General features: G+C 40.2%; 1 protein-coding gene across 1 annotated transcript in view; it reads left to right on the forward strand.

Moving 5' to 3' along the window:
- LOC124774873 (chymotrypsin-1-like) overlaps window positions 1–20,722 on the forward strand; it is a 156,418-nt gene extending 135,696 nt beyond the window's left edge. Inside the window, exons 6-8 of the mRNA XM_047249525.1 lie at window positions 3,036–3,174; window positions 5,378–5,494; window positions 20,585–20,722. Coding sequence (XP_047105481.1) covers window positions 3,036–3,174; window positions 5,378–5,494; window positions 20,585–20,722 — 394 coding nt within the window. The remainder of the gene's footprint in view (window positions 1–3,035; window positions 3,175–5,377; window positions 5,495–20,584) is intronic.
- The last annotated feature ends 338 nt before the right edge of the window (window positions 20,723–21,060 follow it).

Raw genomic sequence — 21,060 nt, forward strand, 5'->3', positions numbered from 1 at the left:
GTAGCACCCATGGAGGGTTGAAAATAATTAAATCGCCAGGTCCTGATGGGATTCCACTTCGGTTTTACAGAGAGTACTCTACTGCATTGGCTCCTTACTTAGCTTGCATTTATCGCGAATCTCTTGCCCAACGTAAAGTCCCGAGCGACTGGAAAAAAGCGCAGGTGACGCCTGTATATAAGAAGGGTAGAAGGACGGATTCTCAAAATTACAGACCAATATCCTTAACATCGGTTTGTTGCAGGATTCTCGAACACATTCTCAGTTCGAATATAATGAATTTCCTTGAGATATAGAAGTTGCTGTCCATGCATCAGCACGGCTTTAGAAAGCATCGCTCCTGCGAAACGCAACTCGCCCTTTTTTCACAGGATATCTTGCGAACCATGGATGAAGGGTATCAGACGGATGCCATATTCCTTGACTTCCGGAAAGCGTTTGACTCGGTGCCCCCCTGCAGTCTCCTAAGGAACAAGCATATGGGATTGGTTCCCAAATATGTGAGTGGCTCGAAGACTTCTTAAGTAATGGAACCCAGTACGTTGTCCTCGATGGTGAGTTTTCATTGGAGGTGAGGATATCATCTGGAGTGCCCCAGGGAAGTGTGGTAGGTCCGTTGTTGTTTTGTAACTACATACATGATCTTTTGGATAGGGTGGATAGCAATGTGCGGCTGTTTGCTGATGATGCTGTGGTATACGGGAAGGTGTCGTCGTTGAGTGACTGTAGGAGGACACAAGATGGCTTGGACAGGGTTTGTGATTGGAGTAAGGAATGGCAGCTAACTCTAAATATAGATAAATGTAAATTAATGCAGATGAATAGGAAAAAGAATCCCATAATGTTTGAATAGTGCATTAGTAGTGTAGCGCTTGACACAGTCACGTTGGTTAAATATTTGGGCGTAACATTGCAGAGCGATATGAAATGGGACAAGCATGTAACAGCAGTTGTGGGGAAGGCGGATAGTCGTCTTCGGTTCATTGGTAGAATTTTGGGAAGATGTAGTTCACCTGTAAAGGAGACCGCTTATAAAACACTAATACGACCTACTCTCGAGTACTGCTCGAGCGTTTGGGATCCCTATCAGGTCGGATTGAGGGAGGACATAGAAGCAGTTCAGAGGTGGGCTGCTAGATTTCTTACTGGTAGGTTTGATCATCACGCGAGTGTTACGAAAATGCTTCAGGAACTCGGGTGGGAGTCTCCAGAGGAAAGAAGGCGTTCTTTTCGTGAATTGCTACTGAGGAATTTTAGAGAACCAGCATTTGAGGCTGACTGCAGTACAATTTTACTGCCGCCAACTTATATTTCGCGAAACGACCACAAAGATAAGACAAGAGAGATTAGGGCTCGTACAGAAGCATATAGGCAGTCATTTCTCCCTCGTTGTGTTTGGTAGTGGAACAGGGAGAGAAGATGCTAGTTGTGGTACGAGGTACCCTCCGCCACGCACCATATGGTGGATTGCGGAGTATGTATGTAGATGTAGATGTAGAGGCGCTCCAGCAAAGGAGACAGTAAACAGTCTTGCAGAAATATTCGTCTTTGTAAAAACTCTAGAAACAATTCTTTCGGGCAACGGGCCTCAATTTGACTCAGAATGTTTCATGATTCCGGCTCTCGTAATGTAACAGTGCACTTTATAGTAGCGTCGTTCCACCCAGCCACCAACGGCGAAGCTGTGTAATTCGTCCGGGCCTTTAAAATGTAGATGCGGAAAGAGCTGCAAGCCTCATCCCAACCAGCTAGCTGCACACCTACCTGCTTCTATCTCGACACAAACACCACTGCCCCCAAAGCTGTCTTGGTATAACTTAACATACCGTTGGAGCTGGAAGCTCGTGGAAACGGACATTTTTGCACCTCTGGCACCACTGATTGAGAGCATGAATCCCGAGACCGGAAAACCAGTTCCAGCTCCGCTGGGAACGGTGATACCACACGTTGAGATGGCCTGCGAACATTTGGCTGGCTTGCCCCTCCCCCCCCCCCCCTCCCCTCCACACCTCTTCCCTTCCCGTATCCCGATATCGACCGGGCCGCGATTCAAGGTCGATACCCTACGACTAATCTAGCAGCGTCTGAGCCGGTGGACGGTAAGAGGTACTAGGGCGGTTATATTGGCCTAGCCACTGATGTCAAATCGGTGAGAAAACCCGGCCGTCAGGCGGCTGCCAGGTAATTCCAAGCCTACTGTGCCAAAGTCTCTACCTCTCTTTCACCATACTTTCGTGTCTTGGCTGTTTACTTGACTTTGTTTTGGAACGCTGTTCTACGGAATTTTGACAGATTTGTTTGAAGCTATACTATCCGCATTATTCTCTTGATTTGTCCTACAATTTACGACAACTTGTCGCGGACTGGAACTTTAAAAATCAAATAATTATGGTGCTTCCATATTTTCTGTGAAACGTATAGTGTGTTGCAGCACAACATGTGTGATACTCATATTTATCAGACCATTAGGTGGTGGCAGCATCTCTGCTTTCCTACTACTGCCTTTAAATGTATCGCTATTCACCAGAAAATACTTTAATTTGTAACTTTTCGTTGTGGGTCGTATGATTTCAGCACCGCAGCGTGTGTTGTTCCGATCAGCGACGGTTACAACACTGCCTGCCCCTCGCTGCCTGTCCACCTCAGGCGTTGAAATCAGCGCGTGACCCCTTCAAGCACAGGCTACCTTCACTGACCATCGTACGCTCCGCTTCCTTCTCCAAAGTCAAAACACTACCTCCGTCCCCGTTTGTGCGCTGCTTAAAACTATGCCAGGCCGCGAAGTGCGCCCTCGAGTGCGACAAGGATGTGTACCACCTTGAGCCAGTGAAGCTGGCTCGTGGGAGAAATCGAAACTTACGTATCAGACTCGTCACACGTTAACTCTCCGTATTTCCTTAAAAAAATCAGTAATTGCAGCTTGCAGCTTGCGAATCGTCACAATCACTTGTGACGGACAGTTCGTCTTATTAGTGCATATGTAAGGGCAGTGTGCTGGCAGATATCTCGTTCTGACAATTAATGATTCTTTCCAGCGTACCGTCTCAGCAGTACATACTGGCTGGCACAAACTCACAGACCATTGGAGGATCCATTCACCAAGTGGAGCAGAACATCGTACATGTGAACTATACTGGTCTAGTGGGCTCATCTGCAGATATAGCATTGCTGAGGGTGAGTTTACAAATATGCACCAAACATGATGGATCTCATACAATTCTTTACATTCCGTTATTGTATTCACATATGGTATACTGCAGGAGAAATGTCGCAGATCACTCTCTGTTTCGAGATCATAATGCAAAAGCCAATTTTAAGTCTCGTCAGTTTATGGTTAGTTACTTCTGACTATTGAAATAGTGGAGTGTGGATCCCCCTTTCACATCTCCTATAACATTTCTCGTTGGACATACATCTGAGAGGATGTTTATCGAAACTGCCATCAAGTCATTCACATTTAGTGTTCAGTGGCTTCCATAAACTGCTCGCGTTAATCGTTAAGTTCATGGCCGACATCACTTTCTTTTCTACACACAATCAGATAATGTGGCCTTTTGTAATGATCATCGTTAAACTCATTCAATCTTCCTCCTACTTCCAAAATTGATTACGCTTAGTACCTTTCCTTTTCTAGATGACACATGTTCGGTCAGTTATTCTGTATCAACAGAGCTGTTACAGAACGCGTGCACACAGACATACTCGTATTTGTACTGTCGCAGCTAATGATGGAGAAGAAACAATACAAATTTGTTTCAAAATTTCCCCAGTGGTAAAAGAATGACTATTCGCTTCTAAAGTGATGAGTGCGAGATCATTGGAGTGGTCAGAAAACAGGTTCATCAAGCACCTTTTTTCTGTGTTTATCCCACAGTCATTCTCTCTCTGGTTAGTAGTCTAACATTGTGACAGACAAATTTCCCCAATTGTTAACTAGAATTTCATGGAATTTCATAAACATTTCTACGTAAAAATTTAGTATACCACGAAATTATCGGAGTTGTGTGACTAAAGTCTGAGAAAACCAAATTTATTAAACAGAACTTCAGAAAATTTAGATTTTTATTAAAAAAAGTAAAAAAAATATCAATATCTTGTGTACAACATTTGTAAACACAGTTTCACTAAATTTTAGAATTTTACTCAGAATTAAAAGAAATTTAGTATTTCAGTAGAGACAGTAAAAAAAACCATAAATTCCCCAATTTTTGCAGATCTGCATGCTAACACCAAGCAAGGAATTCATATTTTACCTTTTATAGAATATAGTAGGAAATATTCCCTAAATATTTGATTTTACTCTCTACCACTTTGTTAAATACAGAAAAAATTAACATAAACAAAACTGTAGAAAAGCTGTTATGTAGTATTTTCAAGGATTGTTAAAATATGTTTAGTGGAGCAACTGAAATACAGATAAGTTTAGAGCACAAGGAAAATTACGAGAGAGCCAGTAAGAGAGAACAAAACTTGTAAACTATGTTTTATATGCTTATACTATTAATTTATTGATGTTTCTTTTTGTAATTATTTGGAAGGTGTAGAAAATTTAGACAAGAGTAACTGTTACATCTATATGCAAAAAGGTTGGATCATGCCTGAAGAGATAAATTCTGCTCGATCTAACTCATAGAACAACTTCAATTGGTAAATTAATACTGTTAATCTATTTACATTATAAAAATGAAGTAATGTTGCTAGTGAAATTTGCCATGACAAAATGGGAGAAAAAGGAAAAATCTGAAGAATCAGTAATACGTGAGTGGAAGAAAGAGAACCTAGATTAAACTAAGGCATTAAAAACAGGAGCAATCAAACGAAGTAAAGTTTAATGAAACACTTGAAGCACATGGTACTTCCTTTAGAGAACTGTCGTTGAATTCAGTGCAACTGAAATTTACTGGATCAGCTGAAATTCTTCCTAAATTTCTCTGACGTCTTGGCTAAAAATTGGAAAATTTTGCTGGACACATGTGCCTGACATTTAATTATTGTTTTATCAAGGATGATGTTTATATTCATTTCGTTTTATTGATTAAGCTGCAGTTCAGGAGACCCGTTACTGCAGGTAAGATAAAGTATAAATCATAAAGTACAGCTCTTCTATCCCACTTGAGTGCATCTCTTGAAAGTGAAACAGTGCCTAAATATCTGTTGTATTTGGTTAGGGGTTCACTCTCAGAACATCCGGAAATGATAAAAAAAAATTATTTTTCTCTCTTTGAGAACGTGGTAATTTTCATTGTATGAAAGATTATAAAAGACATGAAGTTTCCAATTAATATATAGCCACAACATACTTGTAAATTTCCTATGCTGTGGATTGCACTGTTTTCCATACACAGTTGACTATAGCGTTGATCTTGCACATGTACAGGTGTCTTCTCCGTTACCTGTGGATGGAGTAACCATCTCTACTGTGACGCTGCCAGTGCAGGGCCAGGAGGTGGATGATGGGGCGAATGCTATCGCCGCTGGATGGGGCTACCTGTCGGTAAGCATAGCCACAGTTTACCAGGAAGGTGACTCCAGCTAGACTGGTAACAATGGAAGAAAGATTTGTTGCCATATGACATTATCTGATCTTCTAAAGTAAAGTATAAATGTTCTAAATCGTCAAATAAACAAAAGTCCTTGGAAATTCCTCAGATTTCTTTTAAATTTTTGGGAAAAATTACGCAGAGCTTACGTATATATTCTAGCGTATGACCACAGAAATTAAACAAGTATTTTAAGTATTTTTGACATTCTTTAACTACTTTCCATCATTTTAACAAGTATTTTCAACAGTAATTTCGAAGGTTTTCATCATTTCAGCAAAACTTTTTCAAATATGTTCCAATATTTCAAAGAAAAATAGATTTCAAACATAAAACCCAGGTACAAAACTTTCAAATTATATTCTCTGTTTTCACCTCATTTTTTCTTTGAAATTTGGATAACAAAATGGAAATACCCTGCAAAACTAGTAATTATTTTTTTAATACCTTCAATCTTTTATTCCATCAAAAATTTTAAACTAATTTTACAATGTAAGTCGATCTCTTCAATGTTTTGAAAGATCTTTTCTATGTGGTATTTAGTTTTCCGATTTTCTGATAGACGAAAGATATGATACCGTTCAACTTTAATGTATGACATGAGACTGTGTTTAACAGACTGAAAGATAAGTGTTCGATATGAAGACTACTCTGAAATTCTTCCGCAAGACGTATTACTAGTTCCAAATAGTCGTCATTGCTGTTCGCTTGGTTGCTAAGACTACTGAGTTGTAAGGTTGTTTACATCTCTGAATCGATGAAACACGTAAATGTTACATAGCACCACCTGGTATTGGTTGATCAATAGCTCTCTATTTATCACTCTATATCTTAGACGTGTAACAGCGTGGTTCAGTCGTATAACTTCATGAGATACAGTGAAACTTTTAAGTTCTGAAAGTTCTTTTTTTTTATTCCCGTTTATTGTGTGTTTGTATTCCATATATTTAATTATAGAGACTGATGATGTGTAGACACAATAGTTCCTGAAAGAATATGCCCTTCGTAACTACAATTGTTTGATTTATTCAGCTTTATATTATTTTTGTGATTTTTATTCTTACAAAGGCAAGATGAAGAGTTGTTCAAACAGCACAGATATGATGCTGATATCAGTGATATTTTGTTTCTGTTATTGGTAAGGCATGGGTATGCGTGTGAGGTGGTATGCTGCCAAGGATAATTTTAAGCAAGATATAAGCATAAAATTTTTATTTACTTATTCTTCTACCAAATGACAAATATAAAATTTGTGGAAAACACATTTCCACATTGCATTATAAAAGAGGTTTCTTTTGACTGATTGTTTTATGCGTATTTCCAGAAGTATAAAACAAGCACAAAAGTAAGTTGGTTGTAGGAATACCAAACGAAACTGCTGAAATCTTATGAAGAATCTGTTGTTTTATTTCCAGAACATATATTGTCCTTCTGAACACAAAAGTGTTAATCATTTTCTTAAAGATGTTCCACTTGAGGTATATTTCGAAACTGCTGTCAAGGATGAGAAAATCTGTACAGTGCACAGTACGATATTGAATGACTGAAAGTGTAATGAAATATCTGAGACAATAAATGAGTCACAATCATTTCACATGAAGATTAACTACGAGCATGTTTTGTTAATGTAGGGCGCGCCTTTAGTGGAATTTCACTAAAGGAAAATGAACTGGAAATGTATGTATGTTTATCCCTGTGGATGAAACAAGAAACAGCAGACAAAGCAGGACGGGAGCCAATGACCCTGCACCAAGGAGCTGAAGTTTTCTGGCAAGGAAAAAAACAATGAATAGAAGTATTCCGAATCAATTGGACGAAAAAAAAAAACAATGAAAGGTGGTCTGAATTCTAAAGACACATATTTCATAAGGACAACGAACACGGGCACAAAGACATCTTGGTAACTGAAATGTTGAGGGATTTGAAATACGAACTTTCATATTATCCATACAGCTAACTGGAAGTCGACCACTATGACTTCCAGTCCTGTTTAAATTTAAAGAGCTTGTGGCTGCCACTACTTTGGGTCCAGTAATTTCTTTATGACAACTGTAGCTACGTATTTTGCAGTATTTCTGGAACTTCACCGCATTGGGGAAATCTACCTACTTTGTTGTTCCAATGTGTATTGAGCTAAAAAGGCCAATTTTTTACCTAAAAAACGCAGTCTTCGACTTCCAAGTCAACGTATGATCAGAATTCCTTTGAACACATTTCATATTTATATGCAGACCTTAAATAATAAATATTTTTTGCAGTATGAATATGGGAACGAAACGCTGGCGCCATGGCTTCAGAAAACAAACTTAACCGTCGTCAACAACACGGAATGTCAGAAAGAATACGAATTTGATAGAATCCTACCAGAGCACATTTGCGCAGCAGACCGTTATTCCGGGATTTGTGGGGTAAGTAAATTAGTATCCTTTGATGTCAGCAGTTTGTTTTCTAACATACCAGTAGTAGAATGTATAGACATTCTGACAGAGCTGATGCACAAGTCTAATGTCAATCCTGTGGAATTGAATGACTTGAGACTTGCCACACAGACCTGCCTTGCACAGAACTATTTCCAGTTCCAAGGCACTCTTTATAAACAATTAGATGGCTTAGCTATGGGTTCCCCTCTTAGTCCACTGTTGGCTGAAATATTTATGGACCATTTTGAACAAAATTTTCTAAAAACAGAACCTTTGAGTGCAAACATCAAATACTGGTTTAGATATGTAGATGATGTCCTGTGTATGTGGACTGGTACTACAAGACAACTCAACACATTCTTGAAAAACCTAAACGGTCAACATAAAAATATCCAGTTCACTATGGAAATTGGCAACAAATCCATAAACTTCTTAGATCTCACCATTGACATCAGTACACACACACATTGTTTCAAAATTTACAGAAAAACAACAACTACAGACACAGTAATACCTTCTTGCTCACAACACCCCATAGCTCACAAACATGCAGCTTGCCACTCAATGGTACACCGTCTCATATCCATCCCCATGTCCAGAGATGATTTTAAAGCAGAGTCAACCTGCTGGAAGCCCTGGAAATTAACAAACATCTTGCTCACAGTCCAGATCTCATCCTAAATGACCAGATACAACTCAACACTTCCCCTCTCCTAAACTTCATATAATCATCTTTGTTGTTCATTACTTCCCACACCCTCTCTTCCTACATATTCCCATTTTCCTGTAGTCATTAAGTTGTTTTATTTGTTGCAGTTGTCTTTGTATTCCACATATGCTGTAGTTTCAATAGTTAAGGGTTTGCTTTTAACTTGTACTTGTATTACTGTCCATGTTTAACTCCCCTTGTAGTTGTCTCATCAAATACTGTTCATATTTTACTTTGCTCATTTATTTAATGTAAACTGGTATACAGCCACTGCTTTGATTATAAAGTTAATGTTAAAATGCAGTACCACCACACTCTCAAACTGTAGGTTCCCTCAAACACCTCAATTTTCCTGCATTTATTAATTTCTGTTTATCGTATTGATATAGCTTAAGTTCTTCGTGTATTCTGTATTTACATTGACAACTGTCTCTTCTTTTTTTTTTTTTAATTGGTTGTGTATCACTCTCCATGTTTCATACCTCTTGATGCAGCCTTGCCTAGTACTAAGTTTATCTTATTTCAATAGTTTTGTTTATCAATAGATACCGTTATGTAGGCATGTTATTCTTATATTGTGCTAAATGTTTTTCTGTCAACTCCATTGTTATTTATGTACTGTTCAGTTTTTACTATTTCATTGCAAAGATGTTACTCACTGTATGTTTCTACTTCACTCTAGATGTGTTACTTCTCTTCCAGTGTTGTCTGCTAACATTTAACTTCTTTGGTGATAATACTCAGTAAATGCCTGAAGATGGCCTTGTAAGCCGAAAACCGGTTAGCAATAAAAATAATATTGTAGAACAAAAGCAAACTGGTGCTTTTCATTTATTATTATAATGTTGTTCTACCAAGAACCGACGGAAGATTCTGTTAATATAAGTAAATTTCAATTATGTTTACTTTCACAGTTATACAAATCAACGTTTTTGAAAACTGAGACCCATATTTGCTGTCTATACTAGCAGGTGTTCCACTGAAGTTTGTAAAAATTAAATAATCATAGCTGGAAACAGTTCAAGACTTTCTGTCATCTCTCTTATTTACAATACGTCTAATTCACTCTGGAGATACGAAAAAAGAAAGTTCAGAGAAAAAAAAGCAGAAATGAGGAAATAAAACTGATATCTGACACATCTCCAAGAAAATGTTACAACTTTTTTGCTAGTTATGTATATTGTATGTTTATATTCCTTTGTGTGTGTATATGTGTGTCTGTGTGTGTGTGTTCATTTCTGTGTGCCTAGATGCGCATGTGTGTGTGTAAATGATTGGCTGTTAAGTACGAACATATAAGCACTTACATTACCATTACATGGCTTTAACTAACCAGGTTTTTATTTAGTTGTTACCTTTCCTCACCTCCCGTTTCATCCTTCAACATCAACCATAATATAAATCCATAACCCTTTCAATACTAGCCTCCAGAATACGTTTTTCTAAAACAGCACACATATTCATTCACATATAAATTCTGTGCTTTTTTTCTTTTTCTCATCAGTCGTCCGACTTGTTTGGTGCGAACTGCCACGAATTTGTCTCCTGCGACAAGCTGTTCCTCTCAGAGCAGCACATCCAACTTACGTCCTCAATCTTTTTCAGAATGTATTTCAATCTCTGTTATCCTCTACTGTCCATCCCCAGAGTTTCAACCCTCTGCGGCTCCCTCTAGTACCATGCTGGCTATACCGTGATGTATTGACGGAAGTCATATCATCCTGTCCCTTCTTCTTGCCAGTGTTTTCCATATATTCTATTCTTCGCCATCATTCCTTACCCTCCATTGCATCTCATTTTCAACCTTCTACTGTAGCAAAATGTCTCAAACGCGTCGACTCCCTTGTGTTTCTGTTTTCCAACAGTCCCTATTTAATTACCATACAATGCTGTGCTCCAAACGTACAATCTTAGAAATTTAGTCTTTAAATGAAGGCCTGTGTTTGATACTAACAGACTTCTCTTGCCTGTGGTATTTTCCCCGTCCATCATGCGTTACTTTGATGTCTAGATAGAAGAATGCCGTGGCTTCGCTTGCTTCGTGATTCCCAATCATCATATTAAGTTTCTCGCTGTTCTCATTTCTGCAACTTCTCATTACTTCCATCTTTCTTCGATTAATCTCAGTTCACATTCTGTACTCATTATACCATTCCATTCAACACATCCTGTAGTACTTCTTCACTTTAACTAGCTATAAGAATGTCATCATCGAATATTATCATTGACATTCTTTCACCTTGAATTTTCATCCTATTCTTGAAACTCCCTTTCATTTCTTTCATTGTTTGTTTGATGCAAAGATTAAACAATAGGGGAGGTGGGAGGATGACTAAATACCTGCCTTATACCCTTTTCAATGTAGCACTTCTTTCTTGGTCTTCAATATTGTTCCCAATTGGTTCTTGTACAGATTGTGTATGATCTGTCTTTCCCTACAGCTTACCCCTATTTTTCTCAGAATTTGTCAACAAATTCTTTGAACATGTCTCGATTTTTCTTCAGTCTTGCTTCCATTATCGTCCGGAACGTCAGAACTGTGTTTCTGCTGCCTCTACCTTTTCTAAAGCCAAACCGATCGTCATCTAACGGACCCTCAATTTAGTCTTCCATTCTTCTGTTCGTTATTTTTGACAAAACATAGATAGATGAGCTGTTAGGCTGATCGCGAGATTATTCGTCTCTTACTGTTTTTGGAACTGTGTGGATGATGGTAAGTCCGACGGTATATCGCCAGTCTCATGCATGCTACACGCCAATGTTAGTAGCCACCTTGTTGCCAATTCCTTCCGTGATTATAGAAATTCCGATGGAGTGTTACGTATCCCTTCTGCCGTATTTGACCTTAAGTCGTCCAAAGCTCATAAATTCCAATTAAAATAGCGTATACACTATCTCCTTCCTGTCGTCTTCTGTTTCTTCTCCTGTAACGTGATCAGACAAGTCCTCCTCTCATAGAGGCCTTTAGTGTACTCTATCCACCTATCCGTTATCTATGCTGCTTTTAAAACTGGTATTCCCATAGCAATCCTAACGTTACCGCCCGTACGTTTAATTTCACCGAAGATTGCTTTGACTCTTCTATATTTTGACTTAGTCATTCCGACGGCCACTTGTTTTTCGATTTCTTCATATTGCTAAAGTAGCCATTTCCCCTTAGCCTTCCTGCATGTTCTGTTTCTTTCATTCCTGTAATTTTTGTACTTCTTTCTTTCGTGGATCAACTGAAGTATTTTTTTTTTTTTGTTACCCATAGTTTCTACGGTAGTTATCTTCCGTCTACCTAAGTTTTTGTTCCCAACGTCCGTGATTGCCCTTTGTAAAGACATCAATTTCTCTTCAACTGAACTGGCTACTGAATTGTTCACTATTCCAGTATCTGTAACCTCAGAGAACTTCAAGCATATCTTTTAATTCCTTATTATTTTCGGTCCCACCTCTTTGTACACTGATTCTTCTTAACTAATCTCTTAAATTTGTGCATACTCTTCATCATAACTATGTTGGGATGTGCGTATATATCTGGTCCTGGGTACTCTTTACAATCCAATATCCGATTTGGGAATCTCTGCCTAACCGTAACGTAAATGGTCTATTTCCGTATGTACGGATATTTTCCAAACATACCTCCTCTTGTTATTCTTGAACAGAACATTCGCTGTTACTAACTGAAATTAATTGCGTAACCCAGTTAGTCATTTTGCTCTCTCATTCCTACCACCAAGCTTGTATTCTCTCATAGAGATTTCTTCTGCTGCTCCCCCTGAAACCGCGTTCCAATCCGCCATGACTATTAGATTTTCATCTCTCTTTACATAGTGAATTAGCCGTTGAGTATCCTCATATACTTTCTCTATCTCTTCATCTTCTGCTTGCGATGTCGGCAGGTACATCTGAACTATTATTGTCAGTGCTGATTTTCTGTCGATTTTGATGAGAATAAACCAACTACTGAACTGCTCATAGTGACTCACTCTTTACCGTATCTTTCTATTCAAACAAAACTCCTATTCCATCATACAGTTTTCTGCTGCTGTTTATATTTAGCTATACTCTCCTGACCAGATATTCTTTTCTTCTTTCAGTTTCACTTCACTTATGCCCATTACCTCTAGGCCGAGCCTTAGAATTTGCATCTTTAAATTTTCTAGCCTTCCTTTTAAGTTGAAAATTTTGACATTCCACTCCGCGACACGTATAACGTTACTCGTTGGTTGGTTATTCAGTCTTTTTCTTATGGTCACTGTCCAGTGACAGCCTCTTCCTGGGGAACCGAATGGGGGACTATTCCGAAATCTTATGCCAATGAAGTTATTATCATCACACTTTCCAATTACAGGCCATAATCCTGTTGATACACATTATGTATCTCTAATTCAGTGCTTTCCATTCCTTTCTGCATCCTCTTACCATTGATCATTGCTGATCCTTCCGCCTTTTAGAGGCAGTTTCCCACTTCAAAAGTGAGACAGTGCCGTGAAACTTTGTCCGCTCCCCCGCTGTCTCTGACAAGGCCGTTAGAAGTACGACGGTTTCTTCTTATGCTGGATGTCTCCGGCCACCATTGCTGATGGTTTATATTCAGAATGAAAGCTGTTACTGGCTTAGAACCCGGTACCCATGACGTCAAGGATGCTACTCCGAGTCCGCAGGTGCTCATGTGAGTGACCTGATGTCTCTTATTCTCGTGATTCCTATACTACATGCACGACGGTGGCCGCAGAATGTTCCAGAAGTCTTTAGCTAACTGATTCTCTAAATATACATAACTGCAATAACTACATAACCCTTTTCCATGGTTTCCATTTAAGTTCCCTAAACTTCTCTGTAACACTGCCGTAACGTATTGCCGTTCTGCTACCATCCAACCACTGCGTCTTTTATTTCGTACAGTCTCTGCTGTAATGCTTACTTTACATGGGTTCCAGACGGAACAATACTGTAAAAACGGTCGCAATATTGTCTTTTACGTATTTTTCTTCACAGAAGCACTACACTTTGTCAGAATCCTTCCAACTATTCTAAATCTTCTTTTCTCTTTTCATAATACTTAGTCTACGCGTACACAAGATTTAATAACTACTCTTGTACAGACCTAAATGTTTATACGTCGTGGCGTTATGTAAATGTTTACTCTAACCATGTAACCAGCAACTGTCGGTTTTTTTTCTTTGTTGTAACCATTATCCTGTATTCTTTCCCAGCATTTCCTATGATCATTCAGTGACGATACACAACAACAACAACAACAACAACAACACACACACACACACACACACACACACACACACACACATACATATACACAAACACAAACACTTCCACACATGCGTGCGCTTGCGAGAATGTTTTGCCAAATAGAAAGAAGTACACAAAGAACGCGATATCACAAACAGGACAGAACCACAGAAACTCTCCCTAACTGATAGTACAGTATATACTTTGATTTGTCAGAAGAAAATTTACAAAGAATAAACGTTTCATTCATGCATTTATCATTCAATGAGCATTAATTATAAGTAAAGTCATCAAATGTAGCAACCTGTTTCTTAGAGCATGTTTCTTAATTAATATTATGTAAATTCTGTGGTATAAGAGGGAACCAAATAAGTAGTGAGAAACAAACACGTATAGAACAGTAGAAATTATATTGACATATAATGGGTCGTTCAAAGTTTAAGTAAACATTTGTATTAAGATGCGATTGAAGAGGCTGCTATATTTTTGAGAAGTGTTTATTTTGGATTACTGACTGCATGTTGTTTCCAAAGGGCGTAGTGTTTATGTACGTTGAAAAGTAGGAAGTAGGCGATTGTAAGTTGGTACCTAGTTCCGTCTGTTCACTGAGGAGATGCTGTGGTAACTGGCTTTTATTTATGTTCATTCCTACGTTTCTAAGCGTGGCATAGTATTTGGATGTGGTCCCATGTCAGTTATAAGTTGTATACTTTGCAAATGAGATGATGATGATGATTTTTTTAACCTTATTGACTCAAAATGTTCTTTGAACCGAACCTCTAAGCTTCTCCTAGATTGTCCCATACAGTAGGAACGACAATTTTGGCAACTGAGTTTACACATACCCGATCTTTCCTATGGGGCTTGTTATTCTTTAAGTTATTAATGGCTGCCTGCTGAAGTTTCCGGTTGTGTGGAAGCACATTTTTTGTTTGTGTTTTTAAACAGATTATTTATTTTGTGGGATATGATCTATAAAAGTTGTAGACATATTTTCTTCTGCTTTCTCCCGTCTTTTGTGCTAACTGCGTAAGTGCCTGATGTGAGGCTTTGTTGTCTGATGTTTTTGGGACTTTTGTGGTAGTTTATCTCCTTCGAAGGACTCAACCTACTACTTATGTAGAGTCACGACGGTCTCAGAATGTCAGTTTTCAACGAAAGGAACTCTTCTTGATCCTGACTGACAAGTCTTTATGTGTACTGAGAGCAACAGAGGTCCTATTACGCTTAATTGGGGCGGACTGTTGAACATTCGCCATTATAATTTTTGTGTTTTCGACATTGCAGCATAGTCAGCAATCATGAAAATCTAATATATAAGAAACTATCAGCATCGATTGCGGTAATGAAACCAACCTTTACCTAGATATCAGCCCAAATAATTGAGCTTTCTTCAGGCTGTTATAGACCATGCCCTCTTAGAGAAATTATAGATTCATGTATGTCTTCTGAAGAAAGGTCAATTATTTGGGCTGAAATCTAGGTAAAGGTTGGTTTCATTACCGCATTAGAGGCTGATCGTTTCTTTTACACCATTATAATGTACGAGGATGTGCCCGTCAAACACCAATCGAGCCACTCACACAGTAAGCCTTTCTTCAGTTCGAACAGTACCTTCCTTATGACAAGTTGGCTACTTCAGTTACAACGACTACTGTATGTGCTCCCTGCCGCCGGTGGATAAGCAGCTGCAGCAGCAAGTCGTATACTCCTAGCTCACTCATTTGTTACAGAGTTTAATTCTTAATTTCTTTGCGTGTTTTTGGTACTTGCATTGTATAATTCATAAATTTCGAGCTTATTATAGTATTTGAGAGTTGTAGCATCGCGTTTTAGTACCTGAATAGTGTAAATTCGCGTAGTCGTCTGTCTCCTGTTTTTCTTTTGAACGGCCAGTGTCGGTTGGTCACAGTCAGTGTGCTCCCTGCCGCCGTTGGATAAGCAGCTGCAGCAGCAAGTCGTATACTCCTAGCTCACTCATTTGTTACATAGTATAATTCTTAATTTCTTTTCGTGTTTTTGGTACTTGCATTGTTTAATTCATAAATTTCGGGTGTATTATAGTATTTGAGAGTTGTAGCATCGCGTTTTAGTACCTGAATAGTGTAAAATCGCGTAGTCTCCTTCCGTCGCCGAGCAGTGTGTCAGCAGTGCGCAAGTAGCAGCATTACTGCATTTACTATGCAATCTTGTATTTTTATAACCGTTTAAATTTTGTGTCGATTTGTTTGCGCTCTCTGTAGATTAGTTCAGACATTCTTTGCACAACAGTTTTTAGCATGGATAGGGACTTCAACTGCTGTGTTCGGATGCAGGCTGAGTTGGCATCCCTTCGCTCCCAGCTTCAGGCAGTGTTGGCTTCGGTCACACAGCTTGAGGCTGTTGCCAATGGGCATCACTGTGGGGGTCCGGATGGGGGTTTGTCGGGGACGGCCAGCTCGTCCCACGCATCCCCCGATCGGAATACGACTGTGGTTGCCCGGGATACTGCCCGCATTGAGGCTGATCCCTCACCTGTGGTAGAGTGGGAGATCGTCTCAAGGTGTGGCAGGGGGCGAAAGTCATTCCAGAGGGCTGAACGGAAGGCCTCTCCAGACTGTCTGACGAACCGGTTTCAGGCTCTGTCTCAGGCTGATATCTTCGGCCTGACATGGCTGCTTGTCCTGTTCCAGAGGTTGCCCCTCAGTCTGCAAGATCCGGGCGGTCGCAGAGGGTGGGCTTACTGGTAGTTGGGAGCTCCTACGTCAGGCGCGTAATGGGGCCCCTTAGGGATATGGCAGCAAGAGAGGGGAAGAAAACCAATGTGCACCCCGTGTGCATACCGGGGGGGGGGGGGGGGGGGAGTCATTCCAGATGTGGAAAGGGTCCTTCCGGATGCCACGAAGGGTACAGGGTGCACCCATCTGCAGGTGGTCGCTCATGTCGGCACCAATGATGTGTGTCGCTATGGATCGGAGGAAATCCTCTCTGGATTCCGGCGGCTATCTGATTTGGTGAAGACTGCCAGTCTCGCTAGCGGGATGAAAACAGAGCTCACCATCTGCAGCATCGTCGACAGGACTGACTGCGGACCTTTGGTACAGAGTCGAGTGGAGGGTCTGAATCAGAGGATGAGACGGTTCTGCGACCGTGTGGGCTGCAGCTTCCTCGACTTGCGCCGTAGGGTGGTGGGGTTTCGGGTTCCGCTGGATAGGTCGGGAGTCCACTACACGCAACAAGCGGCTACACGGGTAGCGGGGGTTGTGTGGCGTGGGCTGGGCGGTTTTTTAGGTTAGATGGCCTTGGGCAAGTACAGAAAGGGCAACAGCCTCAACGGGTGCGAGGCAAAGTCAGGACATGCGGGTACCAAGCAACAATCGGAATTATAATTGTAAACTGTCGAAGCTGCGTTGGTAAAGTACCGGAACTTCAAGCGCTGATAGAAAGCACCGAAGCTGAAATCGTTATAGGTACAGAAAGGTGGCTGAAGCCAGAGATAAATTCTGCAGAAATTTTTACAAAGGTACAGACGGTATTTAGAAAGGATAAATTGCATGCAACCGGTGGTGGAGTGTTCGTCGCTGTTAGTAGTAATTTATCCTGTAGTGAAGTAGAAGTGGATAGTTCCTGTGAATTATTATGGGTGGAGGTTACACTCAACAACCGAGCTAGGTTAATAATTGGCTCCTTTTACCGACCTCCCGACTCAGCAGCATTAGTGGCAAAACAACTGAGAGAAAATTTGGAATACATTTCACATAAATTTTCTCAGCATGTTATAGTCTTAGGTGGAGATTTCAATTTAGCAGATATAGACTGGGACACTCAGATGTTTAGGACGGGTGGTAGGGTCAGAGCATCGAGTGACATTATACTGAGTGCACTATCCGAAAATTACCTCGAGCAATTAAACAGAGAACCGACTCGTGGAGATAACATCTTGGACCTGCTGATAACAAACAGACCCGAACTTTTCGACTCTGTATGTGCAGAACAGGGAATCAGTGATCATAAGGCCGTTGCAGCATCCCTGAATATGGAAGTTAATAGGAATATAAAAAAAGGGAGGAAGGTTTATCTGTTTAGCAAGAGTAATAGAAGGCAGATTTCAGACTACCTAACAGATCGAAACGAAATTTTCTGTTCCGACACTGACAATGTTGAGTGTTTATGGAAAAAGTTCAAGGCAATCGTAAAATGCGTTTTAGACAGGTACGTGCCGAGTAAAACTGTGAGGGACGGGAAAAACCCACCGTGGTTCAACAACAAAGTTAGGAAACTACTGCGAAAGCAAAGAGAGCTTCATTCCAAGGTTAAACGCAGCCAACACCTCTCAGACAAACAGAAGCTAAACGATGTCAAAGTTAGCGTAAGGAGGGCTATGCGTGAAGCGTTCAGTGAATTCGAAAGTAAAATTCTATGTACCGACTCGACAGAAAATCCTCGGAAGTTCTGGTCTTACGTTAAATCAGTAAGTGACTCGAAACAGCATATCCAGACACTCCGGGATGATGTTGGCATTGAAACAGAGGATGACACGCGTAAAGCTGAAATACTAAACACCTTTTCCCAAAGCTGTTTCACAGAGGAAGACCGCACTGCAGTTCCTTCTCTAAATCCTCGCACAAACGAAAAAATGGCTGACATCGAAATAAGTGTCCAAGGAATAGAAAAGCAACTGGAATCACTCAACAGAGGAAAGTCCACTGGACCTGAGGGGATACCAATTCGATTCTACACAGAGTACGCGAAAGAACATGCCCCCCTTCTAACAGCCGTGTACCGCAAGTCTCTAGAGGAACGGAAGGTTCCAAATGATTGGAAAAGAGCACAGGTAGTCCCAGTCTTCAAGAAGGGTCGTCGAGCAGATGCGCAAAACTATAGACCTATATCTCTGACGTCGATCTGTTGTAGAATTTTATAACATGTTTTTTGCTCGAGTATCATGTCGTTTTTGGAAACTCAGAATCTACTATGTAGGAATCAACATGGATTCCGGAAACAGCAATCGTGTGAGCCCCAACTCGCTTTATTTGTTCATGAGACCCAGAAAATATTAGATACACGCTCCCAGGTAGATGCTATTTTTCTTGACTTCCGGAAGGCGTTCGATACAGTTCCGCACTGTCGCCTGATAAACAAAGTAAGAGCCTACGGAATATCAGACCAGCTGTGTGGCTGGATTGAAGAGTTTTTAGCAAACAGAACACAGCATGTTGTTATCAATGGAGAGACGTCTACAGACGTTAAAGTAACCTCTGGCGTGCCACAGGGGAGTGTTATGGGACCATTGCTTTTCACAATATATATAAATGACCTAGCAGATAGTTCCATGCGGCTTTTCGCGGATGATGCTGTAGTATACAGAGAAGTTGCAGCATTAGAAAATTGTAGCGAAATGCAGGAAGATCTGCAGCGGATAGGCACTTGGTGCAGGGAGTGGTAACTGACCCTTAACATAGACAAATGTAATGTATTGCGAATACATAGAAAGAAGGATCCTTTATTGTATTATTATATGATAGCGGAACAAACACTGGTAGCAGTTACTTCTGTAAAATATCTGGGAGTATGCGTGCGGAACGATTTGAAGTGGAATGATCATATAAAATTAATTGTTGATAAGGCGGGTACCAGATTGAGATTCATTGGGAGAGTGCTTAGAAAATGTAGTCCATCAACAATACTTGAGTATTGCTCATCAGTGTGGGATCCGTACCAGATCGGGTTGACGGAGGAGATAGAGAAGATCCAAAGAAGAGCGGCGCGTTTCGTCACAGGGTTATTTGGTAACCGTGATAGCGTTACGGAGATGTTTAACAAACTCAAGTGGCAGACTCTGCAAGAGAGGCGCTCTGCATCGCGGTGTAGCTTGCTCGCCAGGTTTCGAGAGGGTGCGTTTCTGTATGAGGTATCGAATATATTGCTTCCCCCTACTTATACCTCCCGAGGAGATCACGAATGTAAAATTAGAGAGATCAGAGCGCGCACGGAGGCTTTCAGACAGTCGTTCTTCCCGCGAACCATACGTGACTTGAACAGGAAAGGGAGGTAATGACAGTGGCACGTAAAGTGCCCTCCGCCACACACCGTTGGGTGGCTTGCGGAGTATAAATGTAGATGTAGATGTAGATGTTTTCATTCTCTTTCTTATCTGTATGTAATTTAGTCTATGGTTATTAAAATTTTTTACTGTACTGACAGCTCGGCAACCGTATATTTCGGTATGTAAAGAAAAATATTGCAGTTTAAAATACACTATTCTTCTTTCCGACTTTAAAAATTATTTATCATTTCCACGTCTGCACCTTCGATCTTTGCGCATTATCTAGTAAAAACAGCATAAGAGGATTGTGCTTAAATGTAAACAAAAATTTCAAAATATCCAACAACATGTATACGGCTTTTTTATGTTCTGCTATGTGCTAAAGCACGAAATTTGTAGCAGAATTCCTCTTGAGGGCTAAGCTTGAATATGAACAGTCGAAAGGGACAGCGATATTTGATAAAAATTTCTGAGTTTGAATACCACTCCATAATAGGTAATGAACTTATCTTGGCGTTCTACGTTTCATAACATTAGACGAATCGCCGCCACGCACTTAATATGCAGTGTGTTGTTGCGCTCATTTGATTCGAATTAGATTCAAGTTTTTTGTCTTTTATTTCCATTTTGTAATACGATGATATGTTTGCAGGGTGATTCTGGGGGACCTCTATACGTGAACGAGCAGCTTGTGGGCCTGGTTTCGTTCAGTCGCTACTGTTTTCAATCGCCGAGCGTCTACACCAGGGTCCCCGTGTTTGTCGACTGGATCAAAGAAAACTCGCAGTAGTTGACCGATTTCGATAATTAAATGAAGCAGAAATATAGGCGATGTGAAGAGTGTTTCATTTATATCGTTTTTCATTGACTGTCTTAATAATTAACAGCTTCTATACATTGTAAGTTGTCCCAATCATTTTTCGGGTTCATGTTATCTTCTATTTTATATCCTGTAATTCCTTCTAGTTTGGATGAAATTGAATCTATGTGACCGACGGCGACTACAAGATGATCCCTTGCTGTTTCAAGGAAAACATCGAGTCTATTCCAGGTAGCTGTATGTTGCGGTGAACAACAGAGAAGAATGGTACTTCCTCGCCTGATTCTTTCACTCTGCAATGCATACCG

Source organism: Schistocerca piceifrons, chromosome 1 (assembly GCF_021461385.2).
Source record: "Schistocerca piceifrons isolate TAMUIC-IGC-003096 chromosome 1, iqSchPice1.1, whole genome shotgun sequence".
NCBI lineage: Eukaryota > Metazoa > Arthropoda > Insecta > Orthoptera > Acrididae > Schistocerca > Schistocerca piceifrons.